The sequence below is a fragment of the Colobus angolensis genome, unplaced genomic scaffold (genome assembly GCF_000951035.1).
Source record: "Colobus angolensis palliatus isolate OR3802 unplaced genomic scaffold, Cang.pa_1.0 Scaffold46, whole genome shotgun sequence".
NCBI lineage: Eukaryota > Metazoa > Chordata > Mammalia > Primates > Cercopithecidae > Colobus > Colobus angolensis.
Window position 1 is genome coordinate 11612213 of NW_012118043.1, and position 14863 is coordinate 11627075.

The 14863-nt window shown below is 44.8% G+C and overlaps 1 protein-coding gene across 1 annotated transcript in view; it reads right to left on the minus strand.

Annotated features, from left to right (window-relative positions):
• Positions 1 to 14863, minus strand: part of EPHB1 (EPH receptor B1) — a 446298-nt gene that overhangs the window by 13046 nt on the left and 418389 nt on the right. Inside the window, exon 13 of the mRNA XM_011958177.1 lies at positions 11 to 160. Within this exon, the coding sequence (XP_011813567.1) occupies positions 11 to 160 (150 nt within the window). The remainder of the gene's footprint in view (positions 1 to 10; positions 161 to 14863) is intronic.

Consider the following 14863-nt stretch of genomic DNA (forward strand, 5'->3'; position numbering starts at 1 on the left):
TGACACTCACATCTTGGTTGGACATATCCCAGTAGGGTCTCTCTCCAAATGACATGACTTCCCACATGACAATCCCATAGCTCCAAACGTCGCTGGCTGAAGTGAACTTGCGGTAGGCGATGGCCTCTGGAGCTGTCCATCTCACGGGGATCTTCCCTCCCTGAAAGGAGAAAGAGTGGTCAGCCCAACCATCAGGTTTCTGGTTGAAGGCAGGCAATACAAAACTTGGCATGCACACCCTTTCAAACCCTCACTCCCATATCTTGTGAATTATGACAGACAGGCTATTCTTGCCTCATGCACAAGCTATGCTTCTGTGCCTAGAGAAGCTCAAGGTGACCAGCATGCCTGTGCTGGCCTAGATCTAGCCTTATGTGGACACACCACATGTGCCCTGGTTCCCTATATATTGATTCCAGTGTTGCTGCAGGGGAGGTGGGTGGGAGGAGAGAGTGTAACTGTCATAAACTTACTGGAACTACTTGAGATTGGCTACATGAGATACAAGTTATGGTTTCCTTTGTTCCCTGGCAATGTAAAAGCGAACACATTTGGGTCAGAAGGAATCGCAATGATACAAAAGGAAAGAAGAGTGATGAAGCATGCCTCCTAAAGAGCCCTGCCACTACAAGGTCATGCTATGCTGCCCTCTCACCCATTTTCATTGCATTCCACCTCTTGGGGGGCAGGTTTTCCTAGCTCTGTAGCCTGCAGATAGCCCCGGGTTTCACGAGGGTTGAATGGTCCCAGTGCTGTGGTCTTTCTACATGCTGACTGTCCTGCCAGCCCTTCAGTGGAGGTCAAGATTCCGGAGGCTGGAGATGCCCTTTTCTATAGGGGCGCCCTTAGGCTTGTTTCTCCTTCTTGCCTCCAATCCCACAATGGAGCTTTCTAAATTGGCTCTCTGCTTGGCCCTCAACTTGTCTGCCAGACCTTGGCCAGTTTTGTTTACCTAAGGGATTCATATCTATCCATTCATTCATTCACCCCATCAAGAAATAGGCAATAAGCACCATTTGGTGCCAGGTCCTGCTGAGAAGCTGGTGTCCCAGAAATGAGCCAGTGTCCCTGCCCTCAAACTGAACAGGGCAGTGGGGAGGCAGACAAGAAAACAGAAGCTTAAAATATATTGTTAAAAACATTGAAAAGCGAGGGAAGGTGAAGATGAGAGTAGGTACAAGGTATTCTGAAAACCAGAGGAGACTCCACAACACAGGGAACGGTCAGAGAAGGCAGGCAGGAGCTGTTAGAGAAGCAGTTTCTGATGGTGGTTAAGAACTCCTGGAGCCTTTGGCTGGGTTTGGATACCAGTACTACCTCTTTCTACCTGTGTGACGGGGACAAGTAACCTACCTCTCTGTGCCTCAGTTTCTCATCAGCACCTACACAGCCCAGTGTTAACTATTATTTTCACTATGCTCAGCCCTAGAGAACAAGTAGAAGTTAACCAGGCAAAGTGACTGGAGGAGGGAAGTCCAGGCAGAGAACAGCTTGTGCAACGGCCAGGGATAAGAGAGAGGCTGGGACACGCAAGCAATCCACAATGGCTGAAGCACAGAGTTCCTAAAGGAGAAGTAATAGGAGGTGAGCATAAAGCAGACAGCTGGCATGGCCTGTGCTGTCCAGTATCAGTGCCAATTACAGCTGTTAAACAGGGTGCTCGCCAAGGCTGTCCTCCAAAGCTCATCACTCCCTATAGCAAATATGGCCCCCCTTTTCAGTTCTTCATGCCAAATGCCAGGATTTCACCCCATCGTGCTTTTTTTTATGCTTAGGCATTGTCTCACTCATAATACACGGAACACGAAGCTGCTGGCTGCAGTAGTGACAGCACAGAGCGGAGACGGCAGCTCCCTCACTCCCCTCCTCATTTACCTCATGCCTCCACTGAAAGAGGATATTTTTATACTGCCCATTCTTACAATCTGCTCAAGTCACCAAAGATACATGGTTGACGTTAGCAAAAATACTGTAAAAATGTAAAAATGGTTAACCCAAGCTAGGGAGAAAAAAAAAAAGGAGCAAACAGCAAAGTGTATTTTTATCTGGTTTCCTATCTGGAGCCTGGGAGGAATAAAGGCAACCAGGCTGGACCTCCCCAGGCACACATCCCACTTTCTGCAAAGAAGACAGTCCTGATTTCCCCTGAGGATGGTGGCAGGCTTTTGTGGTGGGGGAGATGTCCTCAGCTCAAATGCCAGCTACACGACAGATGCCTGGAGGGCATGCTCAGGCTGTGGCTGCAGCAGGACTCTCTGTTCTCAGCATCCCCCAGAACATGAATGAATTTACTGGTTTTATGTACATGGTCCCCACAGCTGGGAAGAGAGGAGGAGAACTCATCCAGTGAAGCAGCAGCTACCAAACACCTGGAGGTCAATGTCGGATAGTGCAGAGACTCCAGATTGTGTGTTGCCATTAGGGGAGGTGCTGTTGTCACACCTCGAGATGGCCTGGGTTCCCCCAGAAAACAGGGGCTTTAGTTCTCTCAAAATACCTGGGTCAAGTGAGGTAGGAGAGAGTTGGAGTTTAATTAGTATACTGTGTGTGTGTGTGTGTGTGTGTGTATGTGTGGGTGAGACAGAGAGAGAGAGAGAGAGAGCCAGAGAGAGACAGAGAACCAGATTCTGTGTGAGAATGTATCAATCTGTGTGCGAGAGTGGGAGACAGAGAAAACTTGGCAGTGTAGGTCTCTGAGTAGAAGAAAGTTAGGGCTTGCTTATCTTTTGTGTGTTTTTGTGTCAGAGAGAGGAGGGGAGATGACAGTGTGGCTCTTCTGAATTTCAAAGAGGTGATTTGAGAGTCTAAGACTGTCCTCCTCTGCCAAGTCTGGAGCAAACCCCAGGGGCTGTCAGTGACAGCTGTGGGGCCGCTCCCTCTTGCCTGGAAAGTGGAAGTGCTAGCCCACGGCAAGGAGCCTCCAGCCCTCCTGCCACCTTGCACTGTTGGGCCTCACTGAACACTGAGCTTGGCCTGTCACCGCCGCCCCCCTCCATCCCAGCAGGTGGCTGAGCCTTCAAGAAGAGCCTCTGAACAGGCAGGTGACAGATTGTCATGGCAGGCTCTCCCGCTCAGCTGAAGAGAAGGGGGACACTGACCTGGGAGGCAGAACAACAGGAAATGCAAAGTCAGGGGGGCACAAGAGTGGGCACTTTGTTTCCTAGGAGTTTTAAATCTTTCTTCCATCTTTTCAAACATCATTGTCAGTGTTGCCTTCTGGTGCTCAGAAGTAATCAGGGTGATGATTATTGATATAATCAGTATCAATTATTGACATAATTAATATTATCAGGTGATGATTATTAACTTGTCTTCAATTATGTGAAAGGAAATCTATTAATTTAGAGGATGGTGACCAGCCCTATGGAGGGAAGCAGAAGAAAAGGAAGTGGAACCACGCTGCAGCAGGCAGGGTTCTGCCAGCCAGGTGGTCCTGCCGCTGCTGCATGAGGAGCTTGGCCCAGACACCAAGGCCAACACAGCCATGTGAATGTAAAGTGCCCTAAGAGCCCCCAGCTCCCCAGTGCAGCCATGAGGAAGGGGCATAGAGGAGTGCTTGCTCCATTGGGTGGTGAGGAACATCAGGGAAAAATTCTCAGGGCAGTGAAGAATGCATGGAGTTCACTGGAAAGGAATCTGCATTCATACAGACACAGAAGTGCTGACACTGGGCTTGGGGAGAGCACTGTCCCTGGCAGGGGTTTCTACAAGGTACCAGATGGCTTGCTTCCTCTTTTGGATCTGCTTTCTGCAGGGACCAGGTTTCCCTAGGGCTGCCACAGGGGTCGCTGTTGGAGCATGGGGGAGGGAGAAGAGAAGAACAGGAAGAGGCAGCTCACTATCATCAGGATCTGAGTTCCCTTCAAGACTTCATACACACCTTCCACACAGAGTTTTGTATTGAATGGTTGTATTGCCAAGAATTCTTCAAATGTTTGAAAACCACTGCTTCAGAATAATTATGTCTTAACTCAGATATAAGATAAACTTAAGATTGTGTGTGTGTGTGTGTAGAATGTGGTGAACTAAGAGAAGATATCTGATAGTGAATTAATCTTAACCCAGCTATCCTCAGGGTCATCTGCCGACCCACATCCACACCTGCTAGCAGGTGTGATGCCAACAGGTAGAAGCTCTTGGTGTGGAGGCACTTCAGTCCCTCAGCTTCAGACAGCATGCAGCAAGCATCTATGTAGCACCCATTCTGTCCTCAGTACCCTGCTGTGGACATGGTAATGATGAGCCTCAGCCCTACTCTTAATGGGCAATGGATGTACCTAACACCATCCAGCCAGCACACTGTCTTGCCAGAGTGAGGTCACATAAGTACAACACATAGCTTTGGTTTTAGAGCCCACCCAAGTATGAAGTTTTCCAGGCCAAGGTCCAGGCATATGACTGATTCCTTTTGCTAATTACTTATTGTTGAGAATCCCAGAGGGTAGTACTTCTTTGTGTCTGGTCATTGCTACAGCACTTTTCTCCACCGTCTTGTGTGAGACGAAGTCTCAATGGGATTATGGCAGAAATCCAGCCACTCATGAATACTGAGTATCGTGTTCATGGACTTGTTCACCAAATATTTCAGTTGTGCAGCATGAGAGAATCCCCTTGACGTTTGGAAGTGATAGGTTCATGGCTGAGTGTATCATGAAATGGCTCTGAATTTCATAATGCCCACTATTCCAAAAGGTTTCTAATATATAAAATACATTGAAGTTGTTGTGAAAATCCAGTATGATAGATATTCAAACCACACAATATATTCTAATTATCATTAAATAATAAATTATTGAATGTTGTGTATTGAGTTATATCCCCGCAAAAGACATAACAAGTCCTAACCTGTGATACCTGTGAATGTGATCTTATTTGGAAACAGGGTCTTTGCAAATATAATCAAGTTAAGATGACATCATACTGGATTAGGATGAGCCCTAAACTTCATGCTGGCATCCTTATAAGAAGGCCGAATGAAAATGCAGCAACACACCAGGGAGAACACCATGTGAAGATGGAGGCAGAGATCGGGGTGATGCATCTACAAGCCAAGTTACATCAAGAATTGATGGCAACTAGGAGAGAGGCATAGAATAGATCCTCCCTAGAGCCTTCAAAGGGAGAATGAGCCTGCCAACACCTTGATCTCAGACTTCCAACCTCCAGAACTGTGAAAGAATAAATTTCTGTTTAAAGCTGTTCAGTTTGTGATAATTTGTTATAGAAGCCATGGGAAACTAATACACTGAGTATGTACAATTTTATCAGATACTAGTTTAACAATGCCATTGTTAAGTTCCTAGGTGGCAGGACCATCATGGGCTACTATCAGGGGGCTTGGGAGTGAGGGATACCTCCAACACTTTATATCAAAGCCCCTCGATTAACCACAGGGCCCCTCTAACATTTCATCAGTGCTGTTGGTCAGACCTCGGCCACAGTTCATACCTTGAAGCACTGCCCTTTGTCACCATGCCTGAGGGAGAATTCTATCCTCACTCTACCATCAGTGTCCCCAGACTTAGGTGGCCACTCCAGGCCTAGGTAAATGCACAACACTGGCTGAAAGCAAGGCCAATACACCTTTTCTTTGAGAACTTAGAAGGCCTAGTCCAGTGGTTCTCAAGCTTGGTTACCTATAGGAATCACCTGGGGAAAGTTTGTTTGTTTGCTTGTTTTTAAAGCCATGAGTATCCTAATTTATTCGAATTTCTCTGATGTGCTCAAGAATTGGTAGGTTTTTGGTGATGCTTCAGGTGATTAGAATGTCAGGCCATTAGTCACAGTTACTGGAGCAGTGGTTCTCAAATTTGAATGTATATCAGAACCTACCGGAGGGGCTCATAAAACTGGTTCTAACCCAGACTTTTAAATTTACTAGTTCTGGGGTAGGGCCTGAGAATTTGCATTCCTAACAAATTCCCAGTGTGGTTCTCACACTTTGAGAACTGCTGGCATAGATCAATCAGACATAAGTCATGGATTGCTTTAGCAATTGTCTTGAATACAAACTTTGATAATTGTTAGTGCCTGGTTTAAGAAGGATTCTGAGGCTTCATGACTGGGGTCAACAAGAGGTTGTGACTAATGACTACACATAAGAATCAGCTGAAGCATGTTCAAATCATCAATGCTCAGGCACCACTCCCAGAAACTCTAAATTAGAAGACTCAATGCACTACCAAAAAATAAAACTTTCCCCAGGTGACTCCAATGGGCAACCAAGCTTGAGAACCACTGGGCTAGGCCTTCCAGGTATGGAGAGAAGAGGGGTATTGGTGTTGATGAGCAATGTCTGCCTTGGGTGAGGAAGTGGGCAGCTGTTTGCATGGCAAGTGATATGGTTTGGCTGTGTTCCTACCCTAATCTCATCTTGAATTGTAGTTCCCCTAATCCCTACTTGTAGGAAGGACCCAGTGGGAGGTAATTTAATCATGAGGGTGGTTACCCTCATGCTGTTCTTGTGATAGTGAGTGAGTTCTCACAAGATCTGACGGTTCTATAAGGGGCTTTTCCCCCTTTTGCTCAGCACTTCTCCTTTCTGCCACCATGTGAAGAAGGACAAGTTTGCTTCCCCTTCCACCATTACTGTAAGTTTCCTGAAGCCTCCCCGGCCATGCTGAACTGTGAGTCAATTAAACCTCTTTCCTTTATAAATTACCCTGTTTTGGGTATGTCTTTATTAGCAGTGCGAGAACAGACTAATACAGTAAATTGGTACCAGTAGAATGAGATGCTTCTGAAAATGTGGAAGTGACTTTGGAACTGGGTGACAGGCAGAAGTTGGAACAGTTTAGAGGACTCAGGAGAAAATACAAAAATGTGGGAAAGCTTGGAACTTCTTAGAGACTTGCTGAATGGCTTTGACCAAAATGCTGATAGTGACATGGAGAACGAAGTCCAGGCTAAGGTGGTCTCAGATAGAGATGAGGAATTTGTTGGGAACTGGAGTGAAGGTGACTTTTGCTATGCTTAGCAAAGAGACTGGCAGCTTTTTGCCCCTGCCCTAGAGGTCTGTGGAACTTTGAACTTGAGAGAGATTATTTGGGGAATCTGGCCGAAGAAATTTCTAAGCGGCAAAGTATTCAAGAGGAAGAGAACATAAAAGTTTGTAAAATTTGCAGCCTGGTGATGAAATAGGAAAGAAAAACCCATGTTCTGGGGAGAAATTTAAGTGGCTGCAGAAATTTGCATAACTAATAAGGAGTAGAGTCTCCAGGGCATGTCAGAGACCTTCACCACAGTCCCTCCCATCATAGACCTGGAGGCCTAGGAGGGAAAAATGGTTTCCTGAGCCAGATTCAGGTTCCTCCTACTGTGTGGAGCCTTGGAACTGCAGAACTGATCCCAGCTGCTCCAGCTATGGCCAAAAGGGGCCAAGGTACAGCTCAGGCCATTGCTTCAGAGGGTGCAAGTCCCAAGCCTTGGCAGCTTTCACATGATGTTGGTTCTGCAGGTATGTTTGGAAGACAAGAATTGAGGTTTGGGGACCTCCACCTAGATTTCAGAGGATGTACGGAAATGCCTGTATGTCCAGGCAGATGTTTGCTGCAGGGGTAGAGCCCTGATGGAGAGCTTCTGCTAGTGCGGCACAGAAGGGAAATGTGAGGTTGGAGTCCTGACACAGTTCCCATTGGGGCACTGCCTGGTGGAGCTGTGAGAAGAGGGCCATCGTCCTCCAGACCCTAGAATGGTAGATCCACCAACAGCTTGCACTGTACACCTGGAAGAGCTGCAGACACTCAAGGTCAGCCTGTGGAAGTAGCCAGGAGGGGAGCTGTACCATGCAAAGCTACAGAGGCAGACTTGCCCAAGGTTGTGGGGGCCCACCTCTTGTATCAGCATGACCTGCATGTGAGACATGGAATCAAAGGATATCATTTTGGAACTTTAAGATTTAATAACTGCCCATTGGATTTTGGACTTGCATGGGGCCTGTAGCCCCTTGGCCTATTTCTTCCCTTTGGAATGGGTGTATTTACCCAATGCCTGTACCCCCATTGTAACTACGAAGTAACTAACTTGCTTTTGATTTTACAGGCTCATAGGTGGAAGGCACCTGCCTTGTCACAGATGAGACTTTGGACTTGGATTTTTGGGTTAATGCTGGAATGAGTTAAGATTTTGGGGGACTGCCAGAAGGGCATGATTATGTTTTGAAATGTGAGGACACGAGATTTGGGAGGAGGCAGAAGTGGAATGGTATGATTTGGCTATATCCTCACCCAAATCTCATCTTGAATTGTAGTTCCCATGATCCCTATGTGTTGTAGTAGAGACCCAGTGGGAGGTAACTTAATCATGGAGGTGGTTACCCTTCTGCTGTACTGTGATAGTGAGTGAGTTCTCACAAGATCTGATTATTTTATAAGGAGTTTTACCCCCTTTTGCTTGGCACTTCTTGCTGCCACCATGTGAAGAAAGACAGGTTTGCTTCCCCTTCCACCATGACTGTAAGTTTCCTGAAGCCTCCCCAGCCATGCTGAACTGTGAGTCAATTAAACCTCTTTCTTTATAAATTACTCAGTTTTGAGTATGTCTTTATTAGCAGCATGAGAACAGACTAACACAGCAAATATTTCTCAACATTGTACTAAGCCTCAAAAGATCTTAAAATGATGAAAAAGGAAAAAAAAAGCAACAAATTGGCCTCGTTAATGTTTCTGTCAAGTGTATCTGTGGCCCAAAGGAAATGGAGGGCAAATTGAGATAAAGTTTACATTGTATGTCAAGAGTTACGCTGGAGTTGGTAGGCTGGACACTCTGCCTTGGAGCAGTGACCCTCCTGACTGTGTGGTGGACCAGCCTGGGTACAGCACCTGCTTGCGAGTGAGGGTCTGTGCAATCCACTATAGACAAGTTCACACACAGATGGGCCTGCCCTCAGGGGGCATCCATGTGGCACACCCCGGCTCCTGTTCCACAGTCACTGTCTACTGCCCTGCTCTAAAGTGAGCTGCAATTGTTTCTGTGTCAAATTAGAAAGGTATTTTAGAATAAATGTCTCAACTTAAAAGCACTCTGAAAGTACACTGACCCATTTTCCTCAATCTAATGAGTAAAGTGATATTTTTCCAGATAAGACTCATATCAGCTAAGAAGGAAAAGAAGTTTCTGCCTAAAAGGTTATCTTGCTCTGAGTGTCACCAGCCTCTAACAGCTAGTGGAAATGGCTTCTGGCTGCTGAATTGCAACTGAGTCTATATAATAAAGAGGCTGTTCCCAGTTCCCCAGGATGCCAGGAATTTGCATGAAAACAGTCTCTCATCTTCTGAAAGAGTTCATCTGGCCCTGCTGCTTATTTCTTTCCAGAAGCCACAATCTTGATGGTGACACTGTAATTTATGACCGTGCTAAGGATTATGATGCAACATACAGAGAATGAGAACTTGAGGTGAGAAGTAGGCTGCAGGAACAGGTGAGCTTTTGGAGAGGATGGTCTCATTTGTCATGCAAACGGCACACATAACAGAGAAAAGGGCTGGAAGAAAAGACAACCCAAAAAGACACACAGCATTAGCTGCCTACAAAATTATTTCTAAATAGAATGTTTTTCAAAGCTTTTCTTGAAGCATTAGCTGCTCCTCCAAAATGAATGACACAATGTATTTTGTACTAGCAATAAAATATGTGATTTGAATAACTACAAATGGAAAGATTTACAATCAGGCGGGGTCCTTGCTGCCTCTCCCCTGAGCTTTGTGAGCACTGAAACCCTTCTGTGCAATACTGCGAAAGGTAATTGCAGCCCAAACATAATTTTCCAGCAGCAAGAGAAAGGCTTATTTGGACATAAATTAACTAAAAATATGCGGATGATAGTGTGTATTTCATGTGTGAAGAACAGAAAGGCCACTTGGTGACATTTCCCAACTGGAAAAAAAACTTCAACCAAACAGACGTCATTTTTCCGTACTATACTGACTGGGCAAACAGCTGTCTTTTACTATCCACACCCAAAACAGCCTCTGATGGCCAGAATATAGGCATTAGTATTTCTTTTTATTACACAGTGCTTCCTGAGTATGGTATGATTAAAAGAAAGGATGGAAAGACAAGGGCTGAATAATTAACTAGCTGCCTTCATTCATTTGACAAGCAGGCCCCTCTTAGGCCAGGGACAATAAAGGGCAAAGAAACAACATCCTGTCTGCCCTGAGGCGGACACTGTCCAGGGAATCCCGCAGTGGTAGTCAGGTCTTTAGTGGGGCAGCTTCTATGTTCATTGCCTCGCTATTCACAATGGCAAAGACATGGAATCAATGTAGGTGCTCATCAATGGTGGACTGAATAAAGAAAATTTGGTACATATACACCATGGAATACTATGCAACCATAAAAAAAGAATGAAATCATGTCCTTTGCAGTAACATGAATGGAGCTGGAGGCCAGAATCCTAAATGAATTAGTGCAGGAGCAGAAAACCAAATACTACATGTTCTCACTTATAAATGGGAGCTAAACATGGAGCACACATAGACATAAACACAGAAACAATAGACAATGCAGGCTACTAGAGGTGAGAGGGAGGGAAGGAGGAATGGGTTGAAAAACTACTTATTGGGTTCTATGCTCACTACTTGAGTTTAATACACCCATGTAACAATCCTACACATGTACCTCATGTATCTAAATTAAAAGCCAAAATTATTTTAAAAATTTAAATTAAATTACCCTAATTTAGATCTTGCTAATAAGAATAAAAAAATAACAGTGCAGGCGTGTTCTCTCCTCGTGCAGTCCCTGAAGCTTGAGTCCTGCTATCAGTGTTCCTGAAGTGACTGCTCTGGAGCAAGAGCAATTGGATTAACCCCAAAGGGCTTTCTTTAGCTTCTCTGTACACTTTGCTCTCCCAGACGGTGGGCTATTGATAATGTACAGAGAGAGCCAGCATCCCATCAGGAATGTAGTAAGCAGGGCTGCACTTGCCCTGCTGCTGAAACAAAAATGCCCTCCTCCAAGGCAGGTGGGGAGGGGACAATGAGCCTCCAGACCCTCTGAGTGACAGGTTGGCGTGGATGACCATGGAACAGAAGGCAGGAAGGGTTGAGGAGGAGGCTCGGAGGCCACCCTGCTATCTCCCCTTCTGTTTCCAGGCCACGTCCAGGGTTTCATCCATTGCTTCCCTGACAATGGCAGGAACTGTACTTTCTCCTAGAGCCTCTCTACATCCATGCCTCACTGCTGCCCACCCTCAGCCCCAGGATCATCCTAAGAGACCACAGCTTCTTCTTTGTCAGCCAGTCTGTTTGCCACACCAGTGACCCCTGGGCCTTTTCCCGTGTCTCCATGGCTTCCATCCATCAGTAGGCCATGATGCCATTCCACTTTTCCCATGTGTCTCCCCAACAACCCTTGGTCACCCAAAATCTTCTCCCATTCTGTCCCTGCCCGGTGCCTGGAAGCTACATGGGCTTCCTGCTGCTCTGAGGTGAGGCTGCACTTGCTACGACAATACAGCTGGCGAGTCCTCCTGATACCGAGTGGCTAGGGGTGGGGCTGCTGGTTCTGGTGGATGCTTTGTCTCTGGAGAAGGCTGGGGCTCTCAGATAGAGACTGGCCCCTGCTTAGCCATCTTGGAGACCACTGTACAGCTCTGTGGGAAGACTGTGGGGGTGTTTTCTATTGTCCTTATCATGGCCTTCAATTATTTTTTCTCCTCTTCATGTGGGGTGAGCAGCTGACAGACTGTCTATGGCAACCCATTTTAAGAGATACACTAGATATATTCCTTCTTTTCATTGCAATGTTTGATGCCTTACCAGTGCCCACTGGCCATGCTTCTAGTCTCTCTTCCTGCCCCCGCCCTCCAACAGCTATTTAAAAATAATCAGTCACATTAAATAGCTTAAGCTCTTTTGGCCTCCTGAACTGCACTTCCTTCTTGGCATGGTTTCTCCCTCAAACAATCCCAGCAGTTACAACTAAGTCACTTAACCACTCTGTCTTACCGTCTCCACCTGCCAATAGGGATAATAATACTTAATTATCTCAGAGGGGCGTATGAGGAGCTGTTAGCTAACGCTGGCAGAGTGTGCCGGTGCTGACAGAACCGCTCCACCTGCCTCCCTGCATGAGCCCTGCTCTCTGGGCCGTCTGTCCTCCTCTGGTGGTGGTGAGGGATGGCCAAGGAGGGGCAGAGTCTGCTCCAAAGGCTGTACTGGGGGGCCAGCTCCTTCCTGTGTATCTTCTACATTGGGAATGTAAAGCAGGTATTCTGAGTCTCGTTTTACAGGCACTGGGCACTGGACAGGAGAGGAGTGTGGCCAGGGGTCCACATCTGATAAAAAGTGTGTGGGGGGTGTTCTTGAAACCTCCCATTCCAGATCCCTTGCTGCCTTTTCCTCATATTGGATGACAGGAAAGAAGGGAGATACATGGAGAAGTGTGTCCTTGCATATGGAGGGCAGATAAAAATCTCCCAAAGGAAAAACAAAAGGATTGTCTTGTGTTTTACTTTCCCAGAGCATGGAGTCCCTAACTCTCAGCCAAGGGATGCACCCTGCCCACGCTGTCACCCCCTCAGACTGCCCGACTCGCAGTGAGCTCTGGCATATAAAAGAGCGTGTCAGTTTACTACCTCTTTGATGGTTGAGAAACATTGGTTGAGAGATAAGAATATTAAGAATATTCAAGTGCCTCAGAGTAAAATGGAAAAAAAAATTCATGCTTTGTTTTTTAAATAAAGCATGAATAAGCACAGTGACACTGGGACTAAGACTGATGATGCTCTGTGTGAGGAAGAGGATGTGAAAATGGGCAAATCTCTTAAGCTATGGCAAGACTATAAATTGGCAAAAGGGCTTTGGGGAATAAACAGCTACCAAAATTTAAAATATACAAGTTCTTAACATCACCACGAAGGACAGATGAACATCACGTGCCTCCAAAAGCAATACCTTAAGAAGGGCACACTGTCACTTATGCAACACATAACTAACCTGAATCTAAGCATGAAGGGACATCAGACGAACTCAAAATGAGGAAGATTCTATTACACAATATTTGAAAGGTATCCTTTAAAAATTAAAAAAGTATTGTGAAAATTTTCCCGATTAAAAGGTATTAAATGAATATGATAACAAAATGAAGTATCAGAAGCTAGACTGAATCCTGTACTAGAGCAAAAAAAGGGCTATAAAAGATACTTTTTGGGTCAATTAACAAAATTAGAATATAGATAGTAAACTAGATAAAAGTATTTTATCCATGTTAAATTACTAAGTTGATAACTGTACTATAGTTATGTAAGAGAATATCCCTCCCTATTCTTAGGAAATACGGAAATACACACGGAAGAGTTTAAGAATAAAGAGCGATGATGTATGTAACGTATCTTCCAAGAGTTCAGAAAAAATATTTTACAGAGAGAGAAAGAGAGAAAGGAAGAGAGCACATAATAAAGAAATGGGGTCAAATGATAACAGTAGGTAAAGAATCTGGGCAAATGTTATATGGGTGTTGTCTGTATTATTCTTATTCTGGGAACTTTAAGTTTGACATTATTTTTTAAAAAATCATGTGCAAAATCTTTGATCTAGAAATTTATCTTCTCAAAATTTATTTTATAGAAATATCCATATGAGTGCACAGATATGCCTATGTAAGAATTTTCACTGAAATGTTGTTTGAAATAACACAACATCAGATGCCACCTAGATGACCGTTTAAAAAGATCTTGTCTCCAAAGGCATGAAGTGAGGTGCTGAGGAGGAAAGGTAATATTCAGGATAGATCACTAAGCAACAAAGCAAGCAGCCTATGAGTAGATCATTATGTATGGTATGAGACCATTTTTTGAGACTAAAAATGTACATACAAAAAATACACATCTGCATACACATACACAGTAAAGAGGAGAAGAAAGCACACCAAACTATGAATGATAGTAATTTCTGGGAATTGGGAAGGGGAAGTCAGTTTCACTTTTCACTTTAAATACAATTTTATTTTTTAATGTTATGAAGCATTTTGTTTATTTTTAAATGGCAGATTTTATTTTAGATGGTTTTATTTTAGGGGTACATGTGTAAGATTCACTTTTTACTTTAAACATATTTTTATTTTTTGATGTTTTGAAGCATTTCATTTGTTTTTAAATTTCTGATTTTATTTTAGATTTTATTTTAGAGGTACATGTGTAGGATTACTACATGGGTATACTGGACCCAATAGTGAGCACAGTACACAACAGTGGATTTTTCAACCCACGCCCCCCTGATCCCCCACCCTCTAGTAGTCTGCAGTGTCTATTATTCTCATCTTTGTGCCCATGCGTGCTCAATGTTTTGCTCCCACTTAGAAGTGAGAACATGTGGTATTTGGTTTTCTTTTCCTACATTAATTCACTTAGGACTATGTCCTCCAGCTCCATCTACGTTGCTGCAAAGGACATGATTTCATTATTTTTAATGACTGTGTTAAGAAAATGATGCACTGTTTTTTAAATAAAGCCGCCATAATAGCATTTTTAAAATATGGCATTCTAGGGGTTTCTTTCTTCAGATAGGCCAACAACCTTCCAAGTTGGACCAATAAGCCCTTGTCTCCTGCATGTTCTGGAATTATTCCTCCCCCAGGTGTAGGGGAAGAAAGTAGAAGGTTTTGAAGGCCAAAAGTGTGGTGAATGGGGCTGGTTATCACAGCCGTGCAGAGCCACAGGGAAAGGGTCGAATTCAGGGTTGGAAGAGCAGAAACGGAAAGGTCTCTTCTTCCTACTGTGAAGAACCCAGCTGCCCGGGGGCCGCCATATTGCTCCCTGGGTACCTGGGCTCCTGCCCCATTCTACACTGACCGTTCTCCTTGGTATCTCAGATCTCCAGGGGCATGTCTGTCACTCACTTGTTAATTTCATAATTCATTC